At 37.1% G+C, this 18949-nt stretch overlaps 1 protein-coding gene and 1 long non-coding RNA gene across 31 annotated transcripts in view; one reads left to right on the top strand and one right to left on the bottom strand.

The window, feature by feature from the left end:
* LOC311604403 overlaps positions 1 to 4941 on the top strand; it is a 28350-nt gene extending 23409 nt beyond the window's left edge. Inside the window, exons 3-5 of one of the 4 annotated variants that reach the window (XR_014781475.1) lie at positions 548 to 690; positions 2556 to 2633; positions 4465 to 4941. This is a non-coding gene — a long non-coding RNA (uncharacterized lncRNA). Of the gene's footprint in view, positions 1 to 547; positions 691 to 2555; positions 3941 to 4464 lie in introns of those variants that run through there. The other 3 variants (XR_014781476.1, XR_014781477.1, XR_014781478.1) reach the window with 3 other exon arrangements.
* Positions 1 to 18949, bottom strand: part of PPFIA2 (PTPRF interacting protein alpha 2) — a 438359-nt gene that overhangs the window by 264129 nt on the left and 155281 nt on the right. For 5 of the 27 annotated variants that reach the window (XM_084794261.1, XM_084794264.1, XM_084794267.1 and 2 more), the window contains exon 1: positions 3953 to 4430. The exons of 18 other annotated variants lie outside the window; for them this stretch is intronic. In XM_084794261.1, the coding sequence (XP_084650387.1) occupies positions 3953 to 4033 (81 nt within the window). In that variant the 5' untranslated portion in view covers positions 4034 to 4430. Of the gene's footprint in view, positions 1 to 3952; positions 4433 to 18949 lie in introns of those variants that run through there. 4 more of the 27 variants (XM_084794263.1, XM_084794265.1, XM_084794260.1 and 1 more) reach the window with 3 other exon arrangements.

Genomic DNA, 18949 nt, shown 5'->3' with positions numbered 1-18949 from the left:
AAAAATGGGAGGATACAAGGGATGGGATAACCATTGAGATGTAACAAGAATAAATTAATAAAAAAATAAATTTACAGATGAAAAAAAGAATAATAATTAAAGAATAAGTCATGATTTTTAGGTAGAGTTAGAGGACAGCCAGAGGGAAGTGGAAATATAGGACTCATGTATGAAATTCTCAATACAAATTTAAATTAAAAATTCCTCTAGATTAAATATAAGAAGAGAATGACAAAGAATTTAAAGGCAATTGTCAAAATGGTATAACTGCTATATAAATACAGTGGCTTATTATTAAAGTGAAATTTTTTCTTTGGTCACTCATGTAACTATTACCTATTTAAGTAATCTAAGTAGATTTTGTGTCGAAGGGCCCTTCACTTATATAAACTATCTTCACCTATTGTCCCTGCTAGTGTGTTTCACTACCTACATAAGTATTTGTAAGAACAACCTGTGGCTTCTTTAATAAGTCGTCACAGCTTACTAAACAGAAACTTTGCTGGCATGAATGTGTTAATTGCAATGTCATTAAACATCCTCACAGATTACAGAAAAGCAGACCAGCTTCTTCAGCAGTGGCCTGAACAGGCAAAGGTGACCCAAGGAGTGCATTTAATATAGCACGGAGGAATTCCTAAAAGCTTTGAGATGAGTTTTTCCAATGTGCAAAGGCAAGATGGAGCAAAGGTGAGACAGAACATACAATTTTCTAGTAAAGGAGAACTGTGCATTACACATGATCCTAGTGACAAAGGGCATTTGAGGACAACTGGGGAAGACTAACTTTATCCCTTTAGAAGAAAGGGTACATGAACTGATTCAACCACAGAAATAAGAGGTTACTCTTTTCTTACTCAGAAAAACATGGCTTTCTCTGGTTTTCTGTGTGGTTTAGGATTCTGTGTGGTTTAGAAACCTACTTTTACATAGCCAGGACATATAATGCTATAACTTAAAGACATAAGACTGAAGAATTAATGAATAAAAATATCCTCTGAATATAAATTCTTTTGATTTGGGAAGTCTGTGGCAAATTTCATGTTGTTTTTCAAAACAGCACACTATTTTGTTTTCAGTAAAATATTACAAAGACCGATGACAAATAAACTTTGTAAATCCAAAAAAAAAACAAACAAAAAAAAACAATTACAGGGTGAAAGTTGTTAAATGTGGGAAAGTCATATTAGACACAGATATTCTGGAAGGACTATAATATTTGTGCCTAGTCATCTCTAGGTTTTAGAAGGGTACATAAATAATAGTTTTATTTATAGACACAGAGTTTGAATGAACATAATAAAATCATGATAGAAAATATTTGTGTGTGTGTTTGTGTGTGAACATAAAATTAAAAAGAATTGAGTTGCTAATTGTATGTGTATCTATACATCACATACACACACAATTTTTGAGATGTGCACATTTGAGTATCATACGTTCTCTACAATGGTGTGTATAAATACAATAACATCTCCCTAGTAACGTTTGTTTCTAATTTTTGACCATCTAGGGCATTATAAGAAACTATAAAGCTGCAGTTTTGTCTCAGTAAATAGAATGTATAAACTATGTACTGGCATTATACAGTGTTCAGGAACCTCTGTACAGAAAAAATGTAGAATCTAGTATATTCATAGCAACATAGAAGTGAGAATTCACACATAGAGGAATTAATTTAAATTGTGTTAGATATTCTGCACAAAATGTGTTGCATGCATACATGTAAAAGTCTGAATATATTTTACTAAATTAAAATGCAACAAAAACAAATCTTGTTCCTAGGATGTATTCATGCTTTTCACTGATCGGTCATACTTTACCTTCAAATTATTTGATAAAAATATTCTAAGTGACATTCATAAAAACCAACATAAATTTCAGAAAACGATAAGAATAGTTTAGATTCTTAATGAAGAGATGAAATTAAAATCCTGTGCTGTTCATGCTAGAGTGTCTGCATATCCCTGCATGTGTTTCTTCTGTGATGGCATAATTTTAAGGACATCAGCTCTGAAATCCCAATTCCTTGAGGAAGGTTCCTCTCAGAAGCATAAGGTGCCACTTCAACAACAGTTTACTTTTAAAAGTTTAACTAATCTCTTCACGAGACACTTTCTTGGTGTATGGTGATGGTTTTTAATTTTTTTACAGCATTTTATTTGACTTCTTTTTTTACACCACTTAAACCAAAGAAAATATACTGTCTTAAAAATAGGCTAAGTCATACAAGTAAATATGATTAATGACTTTGTTGTTCGCCTTGAAAATAAAAGAGATGACTCAACTACCAAGCCTTTACCTCATGCTTTCAGAACTATTTCATCTGCCACAAAAGTTCTAACAATAGCAGCAAAAAGCATACGCACCCAAACTCGGCACCTTGCTACTTACTGCAAAAGTCAAGATCAAATACCGTTTCACATGATTGGAAATGTCAGAAAAGTGAGTTTGTATTTGGCAGGGTTTATGCTTTGTCTGAAGACTAAAGGCTTTACTTGACTATGTTATGACATCAACGAAACATGCTAGAAATTATTCCTCTGTATTTTCAGAGAGGAAAATCACCTGCCGAGGAAGACGTCAGCAAGATCTCTACAGGGTGAATTGGAAAAAGTTCCTGTCATGCCCGAGCGTGTGAAACTCACTGACCCTTAACCTTTGAAACACTGAGGTGGAACACAGAATGTCAAGAGCTGCCCACACAGTCAGCTTTGGGGATTGTAAAAAGTCTTTATATGTCAGTGTACAGGGAAGAAGAAGAAAAAAAAAAAACAACAACAAGAAATGCTTCTGGGCAGAGCCTCAGGACAGTGGCATTTTGAATCACTACCACAATAAGCAGATCTGCACTGAGAAGAGAATTTATTTTGGAACAACAGAGACATGCACTATCGGTAGACGTCTCTGTAAAACAGGAGAGCTCACAAGATTAAAAATAGAAGTATAAAGCGAAGAGAGAGAAAACAGCCGTAGCCACTGATTACAGTTTACAGAAGCAAGGAACTTCTACAAATCCAATATTCATTAAACAGAGACCCCCCCCCGCCTCTAAAATCCTGACTGCCCTTACCATATTTCTCCTCTATATTTTTATGTGTGTTCCAGAACATCATACAAAGCAAAAATAATAAGTAAACAAAAGGCTTTTTTTTATCTTCACAATATAAACCATGCAGTAAGAAGAGGCCCATTGTCTCTTGCCGAGAGGATAACACAGAAGTATAAAGTGAGCATTACTACTGCACGCTGCACACATCTGAGCATTAAAATAAGTCAAATCTGATTCAATTCAGAGTTAAGCATTTTCTACATCGAGAATGGATTTCTCCCTAGGCAACTGAGACATATTTGGCAGGCAAAACCTTTGTAATTTGTATAAATCATTTTGACTCGTTTGTTAACACAGACAAATCTATTCTAATTAGTTTCTACTTCACCTCAAATTGAAAGCATTGTAAACATGGTACTTAAGCCTGCTGTAATAGTGATGGCTTTTGCATCACACGTAACAAAATTAGATAATAGGCATTGTCTTATGCTATGTATATGAAAGATAGCAGGTTTTCCTTAGTTTGTAAACTTCTATTAATGCTTTTAAATTATACTCTGTCATACACGAAGAAAGGAACCACACAGTTCACCATATTGCAGGCATTAAAAATACATAGCAGGCACAACCCACCTCGATAACTTTCAATGACAATATGAGAGAGTATTTAAAATTCCCATGAAGTAAATTACTCACTATTATTTAGTTTGAAGTCACAAAGAAGGCTACTGTGACCCCATTTCCACAATTAAAAACAGATTAAGTTGCCAGCACCCTACTCACTGGAACTTTCTACTTTCTACTTCCACGCTGTTCACATTCCCTTTCATTATTTCTCTTTATTAAAAGTTTGACTCTATATTAACTCCCTAAGTAGGGAAACCATTCAACCGCACTTACTTGAAAAGTGTAAAACCGTGTCCCATTAGGAAGATGCACTTTAGGGGAGCCAGAAACGGTGTTCATATCCGAGAAAATCATTTCTGATCACAGAGACAATATAATCCACAGGAGCTACAGATGCCGAGCCGAGAGCTTAATGTGCAGTTAAATCCGTGCATGCATTGAGGGAGACTACAGGGTAAAACGGAATCGGCCTCATCCTTCTTGGATACACAGGAATAGCTTTTACAGGCTTTCGTCGGCGTTTGAAATCTAAGCTAAAAGGGCACCAGCTACAGACCTTTCATGCAGTTAGTTCTTTAGAACGTAGAGTGTTGCAAAAAAAATAAAAATAAAAAAAAAACACAGAAGGTAAGAAGAAACAAGGATACATGGAGCCTGTGCAGAATCTGGCAGTGCTGTGGACCTGCCCATCTGTTCTCAGTGATAATCACCTCCCTCTACCACAGTCTAGCAGAGTGATTATGCTAAATATCCTGGTTAACCAATAACATACAGTTTCATTTCAGGGAAGCATGCACAGTGTTATTCTGAGGACCTCTTCTGACGAAAGCGGAGCTTGCTGCACACGCTGTTGAAGCTGCGTTTACTAACTGAATATTGATTTTATCACTCCTGTGGGTGTTTTATATATACATATATATAAAATCCTCAATCTCTCTGTCACTTCCAGACTTTTCAATGGTGTCAATTTTTTTGTAAAGCCTTTGTAAAGTGAGAGTTCTTTCATAAAGATCAAACTACAGTATAACTAGCTACAATGCTGGGAAGCAACAGATACAATCTTTTAAATTTCCATAATGTCATGAATATTTACCAATAATACTAAACTAATTCTTTCTGAACTATAAAAAAACACAAATGCAACATATTTACTCTCCAGTCTTTTCTAATTTAGCTCAAAAATTATAATAACACTTAAAATATCACAAATTGTTTTAACTAAGTCCATTTTTATATAAAACAGTTAATAAAGGTATTTATGTACATGCAGTTTTAAATGAAAGATACAAAAGTGTCTTGAATCATTGAAATCATTAGTTAAATGTGTTTGGTTGTCTATGTCTTTAACCAATTGTTCAGTATGTATGAAGGATCAGATTTGGATGACTTGGCAACTTCTTGAGGTAAAAATAAATGCTCCATTTACACATGGTTCAAAGGTGGAGCTGTCAGGAATAAAATGGAATGAGCCAAAAGCCTGTCTTAGCAAAAATATCTAAGTTCAAACAGTCCTGTCAGCCACGACTAAGAACCATCTACTTTGAAGAGACAGGTGATGAAAGGATAGCAAAGGACCACATTATTCCTACCAGGCACATGCATCTAGCATCAACACTAGACTGGACAGTTAAAGCAAGAGGGTTACTCTGGTGCCTCGTATTTGACCATGTCCCCTGGAGGGGGAGACCTGGTGGCACTCAGAGGAAGGACAGCAGGTTACCAAGAAGAGACTTGGTACCCTATGAGTATATACAGGGGGAGGAAATCCACCTCAGGAACAGTCATAGGGGAGGGGAATAAGGGGGAAATGGGAGGATACAAGGGATGGGATAACCATTGAGATGTAACAAGAATAAATTAATAAAAAAATTTTTTTAAAAAAAGAGGGTTACCATACATTCTAGTCTGGCCTGGATCCTAGGCTATAAGTCAAGACCCTGTTTTTAAAACATAAAATGAAACAAAATAAAACCAAGCAAAGTACTTTTAAAGTATTACCTACACTCACAACACTGAGGGAGCAAATTGGGAAACTGAGCTTCTTGCCTTGGAAGAGAAAGTACCTTTATGTGTTAAAGGAAATTCACTGAAGAAGGTTTGCCTAGACTGAGGAGACGGCTCAGTGATTAAGGCAAGTGTTGGGTAGCACAGCAGCAGGCTGGTAATCTCAGAGGGAAAAGATAGACAGGATCTCCAGTGCAAGCTAGCTAGCAAGACTAGCCACATTGGAGTTCTAGGTATTACTGGGAGCCTCTATCTCAAAGAGGATGATTAGCAGAATCAACCTCAGGCCTCCACTTGCAAGGACAGACACACTCACACACACACACAGACACAGACACATACACACACACACACACAGAGAGAGAGACAGAGAGAGAGAGGGAGAGAGAGAGAGAGAGAGAGAGAGAGAGAGACAGAGACAGAGACAGAGACAGAGACAGAGACAGAGAGGAGAGAGAGACAGAGACACAGAGACAGCGAACACATATAAATGTATGCACATACACACGAACATAATACAAATGAAAATAAGGGGGAAAGTTTTACCTACTTTTCCTCAACTTTTAATCGTCTATTTATATCCATATAGATTTTTCTATTTTTCCTCCTTTGTGATATTATTTGGTATTTAATCTCCTTCCCCTTTGCCTATTTCCAGTATCTCAACTTTGACAATAGTTATCTTCTCACAAGTTTGGCTTCTGTTTCACTTTGACAAGCTTGCACCCTTTGCTTTTGGGTGTTGTTGTTGTTGTTGTTGCTTTGCTTGCTTATATTTCAAAGCACTTATATGAAAAGTTAAAATTTTTTCTCATATCAAGAACTTTCTACCTGTACCTGTATTTTTGCAGTTTAAGTTTTAAAAGCCGACTTTCCCATAATGATTGGAGGACTCATCGTATCAGATTCATTTTTCAGTTATAGTTCCTCCCTCTTATTTTTTTTTAACACTCATGGGATTTTCTCAAATGGGTTTAAGGTTGACATCAATTGTGCAGGATGGTTACCATCTGTGTTGATGAGGCTACATGTAAAAATTAAGGCTTGCGATTCTCAGATTCTCAAAGACAAGCACAAGGTAATTCCCAAACACTGACTTTGTGCTTGAAAAAAAAAAAAGTGGATAGAACTCACTTCTCAAGAACAAACCTGCAGCTTCTTGGAGATTTCAATTTCAAGGAAAGAAAACTATTCACCAAATAACATTTGTTGGGCATTCCATGACAACATGCTACATAGTTTTGTGCAAGTCGCATGTCGGATAGGTTCTCACGTACATGCTAAATTGGCAGCAACCGCAAGCTATTTTACAGTAGCTATGGATTCTGAAGCCTTTGGGTCAATACTATTCGTACTTGTTTTGTGGGAAGGGAAGGAAACAGATATGAGCTGCTCTTTAAAAAGGCATGGTGAAGAAACAGCGATGACACACACACACACACATTTTACATTTTAGGGCTTTTAAAACTGTAGCAGGAAATCAGTGTATACAATCCTCCCACAACCTCTATTTTTATACAAATATTAATCTTTTTGTTGAAAATAGACTCTTCTCTCATACCATATATCCTGACCACAGGTCTCTGCCCTCCACTCCTCTCAGCTCCTCCCAACATTCCCTGTTCCCCATATCCACCCCACCACACACACACACACACACACACACACACACACACACACACACACACTTCATTTTCTTTTCAGAAAAGACTGGCTTCTAAGAGACAATAGTCAAACACGACAAAACAAAAAAACAGTAAGTCAAAGAAAAAGCCCTCTTAGTGAGGTAGGACAAGGCGAGCAAACAGAAGGAAAAGAGTCCCAAGAACAGGAAAAAGACACACCAGGTCCATGCTTGCCCGTTTCAGTCTCTGTGGGTCCGTGTGGGGTCCTGCTTATTTGATTCTTGGGTCACGTTCTTCGAGTGTCCTCCATCTTGTCATTCTTACAATCTTTCCTTCTCCTCGTCTAAGAGGTTCCCTGGTCTCTTGGGTGAGTGGCCTAAGGGAAACCTCCTACTTAGAGCCTCTCTCTGTGTTATATTAATCATATTATCTCATTATTCTGAAATTTAATTTGGAGACAACATATTTTTGTTCTCTGCATGTTAACAACGGGGAAGGCAGTATTTTAGTCTAGATATTGACAAGCATGTGTAGCTTGCTACATTTACAGAAGCTGTCAAGGCCAAGACCAAGGCCAAGATTTTGCCCACCATCACTGTATCATCAGGAGTACTGTAGGAATTACATCACTGGGCAGGGAGAGTCCGCCTCATTAAGAAATGTACCTACTTGGCTTGTGTACGACTTAAAGCAAACAATGAGAATTAAAGTTAGTTCATCACTTTCATACATTTCCCAGCAATGATCATTTTTCAGCCAAGCTTAAAAGGCCCTGGTAATCCTGTCTATAATAGCCCTGAGCAGTCTCAGCACTGCTCAGAGTTTTGGGTGAAAAAAACACCTGTCCAGGGTTGTGATTTTCAAGCAGTTTATTTATTATCTTAACTTTATATTATTTTTAAAACCTTGGTAGTACTTGTCCATTATTAAAAAAGTTGTATGCTGATATATAACTTAACAATGGATGTGTTCATTTTTTAAAATTAATCTGTTATGATATTCTAAAATTAATTCAGCATATGAATAGACACATCACTGTAATTTATAGGAAAAAATCTAATTTTAGAAAAGCAAATGAAAGAAAATTAGATGTTTTTAAAAATTGAAATTTTTATACCATTTTTTTTTTACTCTAATTCTCTTTAATTCACCAGGAGCCTTGAATGGAACTCATTTGTAAAGCACACACCTGCATCTTTGTGGGGAATTGGGTTAAGAGTTGTTCTCTGATACTACTCAAAGATTCAAACATGTGTTGATTTTCATTCATTCATAAAGAAATATGAATTATGATATTTTATTTACAAAGTAATTCTGATAATGATAAAGTACAGAGTACAGATTTGTTAATGAAAATAGTGTAATTAGTCCTATAGTGCCTTTGGTTAGTTATCATGTAGGCAATTTATAATTTACCTAAAAAGGAACCATGAATTATTGTGCTAGACCAAGCTCACCATTGGCAAGCTTGACGTGTGGCCTTCCTACTCCCTGCAAACACAAAACTATGTCTATATTTAAAGAACTTTTGAAACATTTAGAGAGAGAATATACTTGTAAATATTTACTTGTTAAGAACTGAATATGTCTGAGGGGATTATTCGTATGAGGGAATTTTCACAAGATGAATGGTTGGAAATAATTTTGCGGAGGTAAAATATATGAGAACCTAGGAGGGAGAGAAATAACTCCCATTAAGCTCTTTATGTGTCAATCATGTGTACACGCAAATACATCATCTTTAGACCTCAATAGTATATTCATATTACATATAAATCTTGATTCTAACATCAATTAAAGACTACAGCCTTTACGTGTGCTTTGCCCTCTATTAATTTTTTCTCAACATCATATATATGCTTGTGCATAAATTAATGTCTAGTAACAAAGCGTCTCATTGGCTGGTATTTTTTTCCCAGGCTCTGAAGAGCAATTGTAAAATATGCAGTATGATTCTTAAAGAACTTTATATTTGGTAGGGCTAACTAACAGCAGACAGTTAACTAACCAAAGAATTGCAGTGTAGTGTTGCAAGTATAGTCATTGAGGCAACATAAAGGATCCCAAGCGGTTGGGTTCAAAAAGTATCTTACGACAAGCTGCCTCTGAGTAGCCCCAGCAAAGGGACAAGGCTATCTCCTTCCCAAAGAGGAGGATTGACATTCAAAGAGGCATTGATGGAGTGGAGTAATTAAGAAGTACAGCTGATAGTATTTCGAGGCAGAAGAGATACCTGAACTGGATGTATTTTTTTGTGCATGAATTCCCAAGTCAAATTAGGGAAAACTTTTATCCGATTCGAATTTTATTTCTCTCCAACCAAGGTGAATCAGACCAGATTTGGAAAGCCGGATGTGGCTGTAAAGGCCTGGAACTCACGCTCTGTGGGGAAGAAATAGGACTACCGTTGCTTGCACTTAGATGAATCCTAAAATGCTATATAATATGCTATTATATAATCTGTCAATGATGCCATATAATACTCCAGAATAATTTTGTTCTAAGTCAGTGGTTCTCAATTGGAGGTTGTGACTGCTTTCAAGGTCAAAAAGACCTTTTTACAGGGTTCTCCTAAGACCATTCAAAAAACAGATATTTGCTTTACAATTTATAACAGTAGCAAAATCACAGTTATGAAGTAGCAACAAAAATAATTTTATGAACTTATGGTTGGAGATTTACCACAACATTAGGAACTTCTCTCTCTTTGTTTTTGTTTTTGTTTCTTGAGACAGAGTTTCTCTGTGTAGCCTTGGCTTTCCAGGACTCACACTGTAGACCAGGCTGGCCCCGAACTCAGAGAGATCCACCTGCCTCTGCCTCCCCAAGTGCTGGTATTACAGGCATGTGCCACCACACCTGGCTCCTGAGTAACTTTCCTAAAGGGTCACATTGTTAGGAATGTTGAGAACCATGGATCCAAGTAATTGTGAGGGGATGCAGAGATACTCATCAGTTAAAAGTGTATGCTGCTCAACCAGGAGGCTCACAGCTCCGATCCCAGCACCAACACTGGGTGGTTTACTAATGTCTGCGGTTTCTTTTCCAAGAGTACCCATGCCCTCTCTGACCCCTGAATGTGCTGCCACACATGTGCATACAGACAAATATACAATATTAAATTAAGTAAACATTTTGAAGAGTAGCTGTACGGCATATTCTGCTCCATGTCAGTAATTAGCTCTTACTGTATTCATATATGCACATGTTTAAGAAGCTCAGAAGTTTGCTATGGCAATGAGAGTTTTTTTTTTGAAGCTTAAATAGCATATTACACTGGCTGCTCATGCTTTGTTAGTTTGTGATAAACTCTGAGGTGAAAAGAGGACATACTCAAAGACGCAAAGCAGAGAAGAGAAGGGAGGGGGAGGAACGAAAAGGAAGGGAAGATAGGCATATCTCTATAATTTGCGCTATAGCACTATAGGATAACAAATGATTTTGTCAGCATGTGTTCAATTACAAGTCATGCCAGATGGAGTTTAAGTTGGGGACCAGATGGACACTGGTTCTGAGTGAGTTCTTGTGGACTATGGTAGCTCCCTAAGTGTTGGCTAGCTATCTACTCATTCTCTTTTCTCTCTGCCTCTCTAAAATATTTATCCTTTTCTAGATAGAATAGTATATATCTTTATGGTCATATCACATATATAACAAAGATGAAGCTGTGCTGAAACCAACCGTCCTTAATATTCCTCTTTGTGTTGTCTACTCACCCAAAATCACATTGAAGCTACTACATATGAAGGATTTATTTGCTTACTAACATCTCCACCAAATTAGAAGCTGTAATGTACATGATAAAAATCTTTAGTTAAAGTAGAAGTGAATAAATGAAAAGAAGATAAATTCTGCATTATTTGGCATGAAAATTAGAAATCCCACCCAGCGTGCAAGTCCCAAGATATACACATCTCTGTTACACTGTGCACTGTCTTCCAGTGTAATTTGTGTTCTTTATAATCCATTGAGATTATCAAGGTTTGTAGTAAATATTACATTTACTGAAATAAGAGTGGGACAAAAATATTGCATGTGGTATCACTTTTACATTTTAGTGTTTTGTTTTTCACATAATCTCTTAGGTAAATAAGTGATTGTATGTTTGTGTGTGTGTGTATGTGTACAGCCTAGTCTGGTACATTATATTCAGATGCTAATTGCTTGCCATACAAGATGTTGTTCTATGAGCAAAACCTCACATATACCAAAATGACATTTGTGTAACCTTGCCTCCAAATGATCCCATTTTGGTCAATAAATACCCACACCTGGGCAGGCCAGAAGTGAGGTAGGTGAAGCTCAGGCTTGAGGGCTTGGAAGACAGAGGATCATAGGAAGGAGAAGAGAAGAGAGAAGGAAAGACTCGGGGGAGGGGAAGAAGCTGAGTCGGCCATGAGTTAGCATAAAGGAGAACCACATGGCTGGGAGGATTGGTTGTTATCATTAAAATGAGCTTTCAGGTAACAGATACGTCTGTGGAGAGATTTAGTTATAGAAGGGGAGGGGGAGAATGGTGGGTCAGCCCCTTTTATATCCTGCGCTCCCAGCACACATATTGGTGGGCAGGTGATGATGTCACAGGTTGCTAGGTAGCCTGGTGGCAAACATGTGAAGCCGCTTATACGCTAACATTGGTGATCAAGAAAAACAGCCCAAATGCAATCATGTGCCAATATTTATGGGAATTATGGATTGGAAGTAGCCCAGATAGGTTTCCATTAAGGAAAATGGTATGAAATGTGGGGTGGGAGGGAACAAAGTAGCTTAGGGGATTTATTTCTGTCCAGTGCCAGGTAAGAAAAAAACCAGAGCAATCAGACAGAGGGGAAAAAGCAGGAGAAACACACACACATTATACACACCACGAAAACATGAAATTGGAAACTATAAAAGATAGGCAAAAGATAAGTAATGTTTAAAAAAATGACCAAATATAAGTGAGTATATACCATGTAAGCCTTTTCATGTGCTTTATTATATAGTGTGGTTTATTGATTTATTTACTTATTTTGAGTGGTATCTGTTATTCACTCCAGGAGTCACACATGCTAGGCGAGCATTGTACCACTGACCTATATCCCCACCCTTATTTTTGCTTTTTAGAAGTCTCCACTAAGCTGTTTATGTTTGCTTCACAATCTCTCTTGAATCCCAGACAAACCTCACACTTGAAATACCCTGGCCTCAGCTTCTGAACATTTAAATTTTAACTTTACACAATTAGGCTCACCGTTGATATTAAGTTTCAAGCACTTTTAAAATAATTAGGTATTCCAGATTAAAAAAAAAAAGCCCTAATTCTTCACCAAGTAAAATTTATATTTTCCACATTATTCACTGTATATGTTTACCATACTCTTCACAGATATTATTAAATGGGATTAACAATGATCTTTAGTCTATTACACTTAGTGTAGAGATTATATAACTGTAACTGTGGTATCTAGCTAAAGTCTTAGGCGTAATAAAATATCTCAATGTTGAAAAGTTATGGATTCCATGGAATTCTGAGTATGTCACTAAGAAGATCAAAACAATTTATGGTACAGACTTGGCACACAGTATGCATTTAGGAAATGCTTGAAATTCTTCCTTTGTCTATTTTCTCCTTTGGTAAGTTACATTTAAAATGAATGACTTGCCCCTTTTTGTAATTTACAGTTAAAATTACTTATTTGACCCGTTCAGTAGTCCGATGATTAAAATATATTTATTGTCAGATTCTTTTAGTCATTAGATATTAGATCTGATATTTAAAATTTAGGTAATCACAATATTTGGTACACAAAAGGTAAGCCTTGGGGGAATTAATGAAGAAAAATCACTATAGTCTAAATATCAGCCCTAATTTTAATGAAAGTACGTAGCAGTTCTAATTCCCTTTAGTATAGTTAGTAGACTACGTGATGTCTAGAAAGGCAACCATTCGCTAATACACATGCGTCAGCTTCCCTACCTGTATATACAGATAAGGTCTTTTCTCTGCTTCACCACAAGCATTGTGGAAAATAACTCCATGAAAAAGAGAAATGCATGTCCAATCAAAAGTAGAGGTTCTTGTCTTCTGTATGCAACACACCTCATTTACACCATAACGTAAGGGATGCAAATGATGAGGGGAAGCAGAGAGCCAAAATAGGCACCAATTCCATGGGAAGTGCTGTAGAGCATACATATGCGGTTGGTATGCAATAATAAACTTTGTTAATAAAACCTGCGGTTGGGCTGGAGAGATGGCTCAGAGGTTAAGAGCGTCACCTGCTCTTCCAAAGGTCCTGTGTTCGATTCCCAGCAACCACATGGTGCTCACAACCACCTATAATGTGATCTGATGCCCTCTTCTGGTGTGCAAGTGTACATGCAGGCAGAACACTGTATACATAATAATAAAAAAATCTTTAAAAACAACAACAAAAATAAAACCTGCAGTTGAAGTGGATGAACATTATATCCTGCACCTGCTGATTAACAGGGATCAGAATATTAGGAAAGCAAGGATAATCTTGGCACAGCTCTACACTATACTAATGCCATCCTCATACCATTTTCTTTCTTATTCAAGAGGACTGCTACAGCTGCAGTTGCCATGGGAAGAAGTACATCATTTCCTGTCTAATTGTACTTTTCCCCACAAAGTTTGTTCAGAAGATAAAGCCAATTACCATCATGTTTTATTTCAGATTAAGAATAAGGACAATAAATCAATAAGTACATTTATCAAAGGACATTGTATGCCATCCTGTTGACCTCAAAGGAACCCTCCAAAAGAAGAAGTGTTTCTTGTGTTTTATTGTAACAATGCAACTTAATTAACATCACATAGCTGATACCTTGTAAAGTCCTATCATTTAAAACCCAGTCTATTTGATCATAAAAGACTCTATAAATTAAAATAAGTGCTTGGCTGACAAAGATTTTGATTTGGTACAAGTACAGGAAATAGGCTAGTAAATTTCTTATTAATGTATGTTGAATATAAAATAATGATTAAATATTATCATATCTGAATAGCTACAGATTTTACTTTATTGAACTATTCAAATTTTCCTGACTCTTTAGATGTGGATTGTTATGAAAAAGAGAATCAGAGACTTTTGTCCTTAATAAAATTTCACATGTTCAGACTAAGCTGTGGAAGGATAAATTAAAACAGCCATCACTTGGCTAAAGCATAAAAGCATAAAGGAATGCTTTAGAAGAACAAGTTTGTGAAAATCCAAGTGTTCTGTTTACTGCATGCTGTATTTGAGATTACTATTACTCGGTAAATAAAAAAGAATGCCACCAAGGATGATGTAAGTACAAATATGAAACCACAACTGAATACAAATTGAAAACAAAAGTCTCGAGTGAGATCTATAAGGAAATGGATGTTCATAGGAAAGACATTCTGAGAGTGAAGCAAAGAAGACTGAAGAAGCAGTTGGCGGCATGGGGAAGACAGGGAGATGGGTGTGTACTGGAAGTCCTGTCACTCAAATAGGTGGCTGTAGGCCAGGGAGTATCAATTTGTCCCGAGAGGACAGAGGGGGGGGGGTCTGAGAATTAGCAATAGGCTATTAAAATATACAGGTTTATTTTTGGTGGAGCAACACAAAAAACAAGCCTCAATAATATGAATATAAACATAACTAAAAAGAAGGTAAAGGAGGAAGTGTTTATAAAGCCATTAATTGTTTGTGCATCTGTGCACATGGTGGGCCTGTATAAACGTGAGCACATGTGCATGGACGCAGATGCATGTGCCCACATGTGTGTATGGTTCACATTATATGTCTTTTTTGATCATTCTCCATATTACATACTGAGGCAAAGCATCTCACTGAGCATGGAGCTTATCCATTTGGTTAGTTAATTCTCTGTAAACACCAGGAAACAGGTGGACATTGACTGCCCAGAAGTTACATGGGACCTGGTAATCTAAACATAGTTCCTCACAGGTCCAGGACAAGTGTTTTAACCCTTGGATTACGTCCCAGTCTCATAAAAGCTCTCTGTAGCACAGGATCTCAAAAATAATCCAAGAAATGAAGGCTTTGCTAACAGTGAAAAGAGGGGAAGACATAAGAACATGCTAGTGTGGCACGGGATACCTCTAAGAGAGGGTGAAAATGATAATAGAGCATGCAAAGAAGTGACTGTCTGGAGTAAGATCACTGGGTGGATGGGAAGAGAATCTGTAAGTGAAGAGTCCGGCTTCAGAGAGGAGATAAAACTCCCTTGGGTAATAGCCAGAAAGGGGTTCAATATCCATCCTTTGTAGTTGTGGTGGCAGAAATGTTTACGCCAACTCAGGAATGAGGAAGCAAGGATATCATCTATGTAAGATTGAGAAAGAGGGTTTTCCATACTTTAGAGCATAAAATACTCGATTAAGAGCTTAAGCATTATTTGCTGTCCATATCACTGGGCTATAAAAAAAAAAGTATTTTCTATGCCATGACATGAACATTGAGAAACATTGAACTGGAATGCTTTTCTTAAAACTATTTAATTTTTGTTTTATGAGGGTTTTGTCTTTTAGTATGATCAGCCCTTCTGTGTTCAGGTCATGTTATCATTTGTAAGTTGTTAAGGAAACTTGGCAGGTATGTTAAGTCCCAATAACTAAAGAAGAGAAAGGTAGAGTGGCACTTAGAAGGGAATGACCTCAGCACAACTTCACTGTACCCACGGATGCAAAGCTATTTAAAAATACATCAAATCATAACCTTCGCACTGGAAACATAGGCACATCATAACCTTCGCACTGGAAACATAGGCACATGAAAGACTGTAATCAAGTCTCAGTGGCTCGGCTTTCTTAACAGGAGGTTATGAGACACAAAATTAAGAATCTGCTATGATATAAAAAATTATAGGGCTACATAATGTATTCAAATTATCTTTCTTGTACTTGACATTCACAAAATGTAAATAATGAAGGAAACAAATATTAACATTTCATATGTTCATTAGAAAGTCTTATTGCAAATGTTTCCCACTAATACTTACAGGGCACATAATCAGGAATGTAATGACGGTACTTTGGACAGCATTGTCTACATCAGAGGTCTGATTCACACAAATAAACATCAATATGATTGGACTGATTAGGTGTTAAAAGTTGGATGTTTCTTTGAATTCTGATTGTACTATTATTAAATAAACTTAGCATAATCATTAATAGCACCGACAATCATGCCAAACAGCCTCGAGATTATATTCCTTCCCTTTTACTTTCTAAATGAATAAAACATTGAGTTAGCTTCCCTGAGCCTAAGTTGTCCTCCCTTAAGAGTGGTTTAAAATAAGTTCTAACTCACCTGCCTGCTGTGAAAACTCAGTGAGATGACGCACGTAAAACATTGAATGTCATTCTCACTTTCCTGCTTACTCAAAACCTAAGCTTTCAACTTTGTAAGTTCCTTTTCCTGGTCAGATTGTGCTGGATATATGTGTTTTTCAAGGACATTTCAACTGCCCACAATTCTCCTTTAACTTGTGGTTTAAGATCCAGTTTCAGTGCCCTTCTTTGATGGTGCAGCACTCCAAAGCTGGGAATCACTCTCTTCCCAGAACTCTGCTGTGTTTAGCTGCAGTACCCCTTAAGATGCTCAGTAGTCTGTTCATAGCCAGTACCCATGCCCGTCCCTCAACAGAGATCATGGAGAACTTTGGCAGTCTCGCTTGTCTCTGATTTTGCTCAACTAAGTAGACAGGATATTTGTGCACCTGCAAACCAGATCATTCGATTTTCCTACTTTCTAGTCTCCGATAATTTACTCTAACAGTTTGGATGAAAACCCAGTATCCTCTTCATGAAAACTTATACTACTTTTGGCTTGGGCCTCTATCTGTCCAGAACCAAGCTCAGCTATGTTTGCACTTCAGATATGCAGCTTGCATACTGGCTTTATGGTAAACCCCTCAGAACCTTGCTCACTAAGTCCATCCCCATATTCTTAAACCAAACTCTCACCACACAGCCCCAGCTCAGCTATTGCTGCTGAGTTCTCAAAAAACCAAATCTACACTCACAGTCTCCATACAAACAGTCCTAGCCCCCAACCCACAGCCTTGGCACCAGTTTACAAGTACAATAGCCTCAGAACCAAGTCCACGCAGCTTTCTTTACGAGCCCATACACTTTCAGTTTTATCTAAATCTCATTATTACTCCTTACTTCCTGTGGAACTGTGAGAAAGTCAGTTAGCAGTTCCTAGAGGACAGTGGAGACAGGATCTCAGGCAAGGTATAAGGCATATGAAAGTTGAATGTGTTATTTTAAGCAGACGTAATACAAACAGGAAGCTGCCAGCTGCAAGTTCTCCCTGACACTCTGAGGCATACTGACATTCCCAGAGTTTATATAAAGCCCACAGTCGGGCTTTTGCAAGATGAGGTGTGGCTTAAAAGAAAAACCAGTTAAGGGGGGAAAACACATGGAATTTGAGGTAATCAAGGAAAATCTATATTAAAGAAAAAAGGAAATGAGGACAGCAGTGTGATATGGGTCCTAGCTTACACTTTAACACATGCAAGTGTAACCTATTTACAAACTATGTATTTTCAGTTTAAAGCCATATTTCTATGGATATCACCACATAGTAGAAATACTTGAGCTCTCTAATTTATTTTATTTTTCCATTTCCTCCCTCCAAATACCCCCATATATCTCTCGTTTCTCTTTCAAATTTATAGGTCCTTATTTTTAATACTTGTTACATGCATATATACATCTTTATAAATATAACCTGCTCATTATGAATAATGCTACAAGTATATGTGTTTAAAGAGTTGATCATTTGTCATTAGAAAACCAAGTGGTACATTCTTGCCAAGAGGAGACATTTCTCCCACTCTCAGAATCCTTTAGTTTTTTGTGTACTGTTGAAGACTAGAGGTTTTTGCCACTCTCCACTTTGACATGCCTATTGGTGTCATCCTTGTTCAGCGCACATTTAGACAGTCATTTCTGTGAGACTTTATAGGTGTGGCTTCTGATAATACCAGGACATGAAGTCTCACAGGGAACACCCTGATCCTCTGGCTCTTACAGTTTTTCTGCCCTCTCTTCTGCAATGTTCCCTGAGCCTTAGATGCAGAGTGATTTGTAGATGTATACATTGGAGGTAGACTCCACAATTCTACATGAGTGGTTGTGATTTTCTGCAATGTTTTCAATCTGTTACAAAAAGAAGTTTCCTTGATGGATGGCAAAGATTACACTTATCTATGGGCACAAGAACAAACATTTGAATATAATTACAGATTATGCTGGTTTAGTAAAGTGGGGGCTGTAGAATCCCCAACACAATCTATGACTTCACTAGCCATGAGTAGTTGGCCAGATTTCCAGAACCAGGAATGATTTCCTTTTTTTGTTGTGTGGATTTTAACATCAGTTAGAGAAGTATTGGTTACCACCAAGGTATGTGTTCTCCTTAGAGTTATGATGTCATGCTGGTCATTGCTGTGGTTGATCAGTAATATAACTGTTGGTGGCTTCCCTGTTTTGGAAGCATTCACATTGGTATAAATAATGTGAATTTAATAAATAATATTGTTTTGTGATATTCTGGCTTCATGAAAGCTAGTCCTTAGGGAGGCAGCTTTCAAGTCAGGGGAAATTTATTATTTTTAAATTTAAATAATA

The sequence above is a fragment of the Acomys minous genome (assembly GCF_964271855.1).
Source record: "Acomys minous genome assembly, chromosome: 9".
NCBI lineage: Eukaryota > Metazoa > Chordata > Mammalia > Rodentia > Muridae > Acomys > Acomys minous.
Note: the sequence above shows the minus strand (reverse complement) of the source record. Positions and strands in the feature narration are given on the sequence as shown.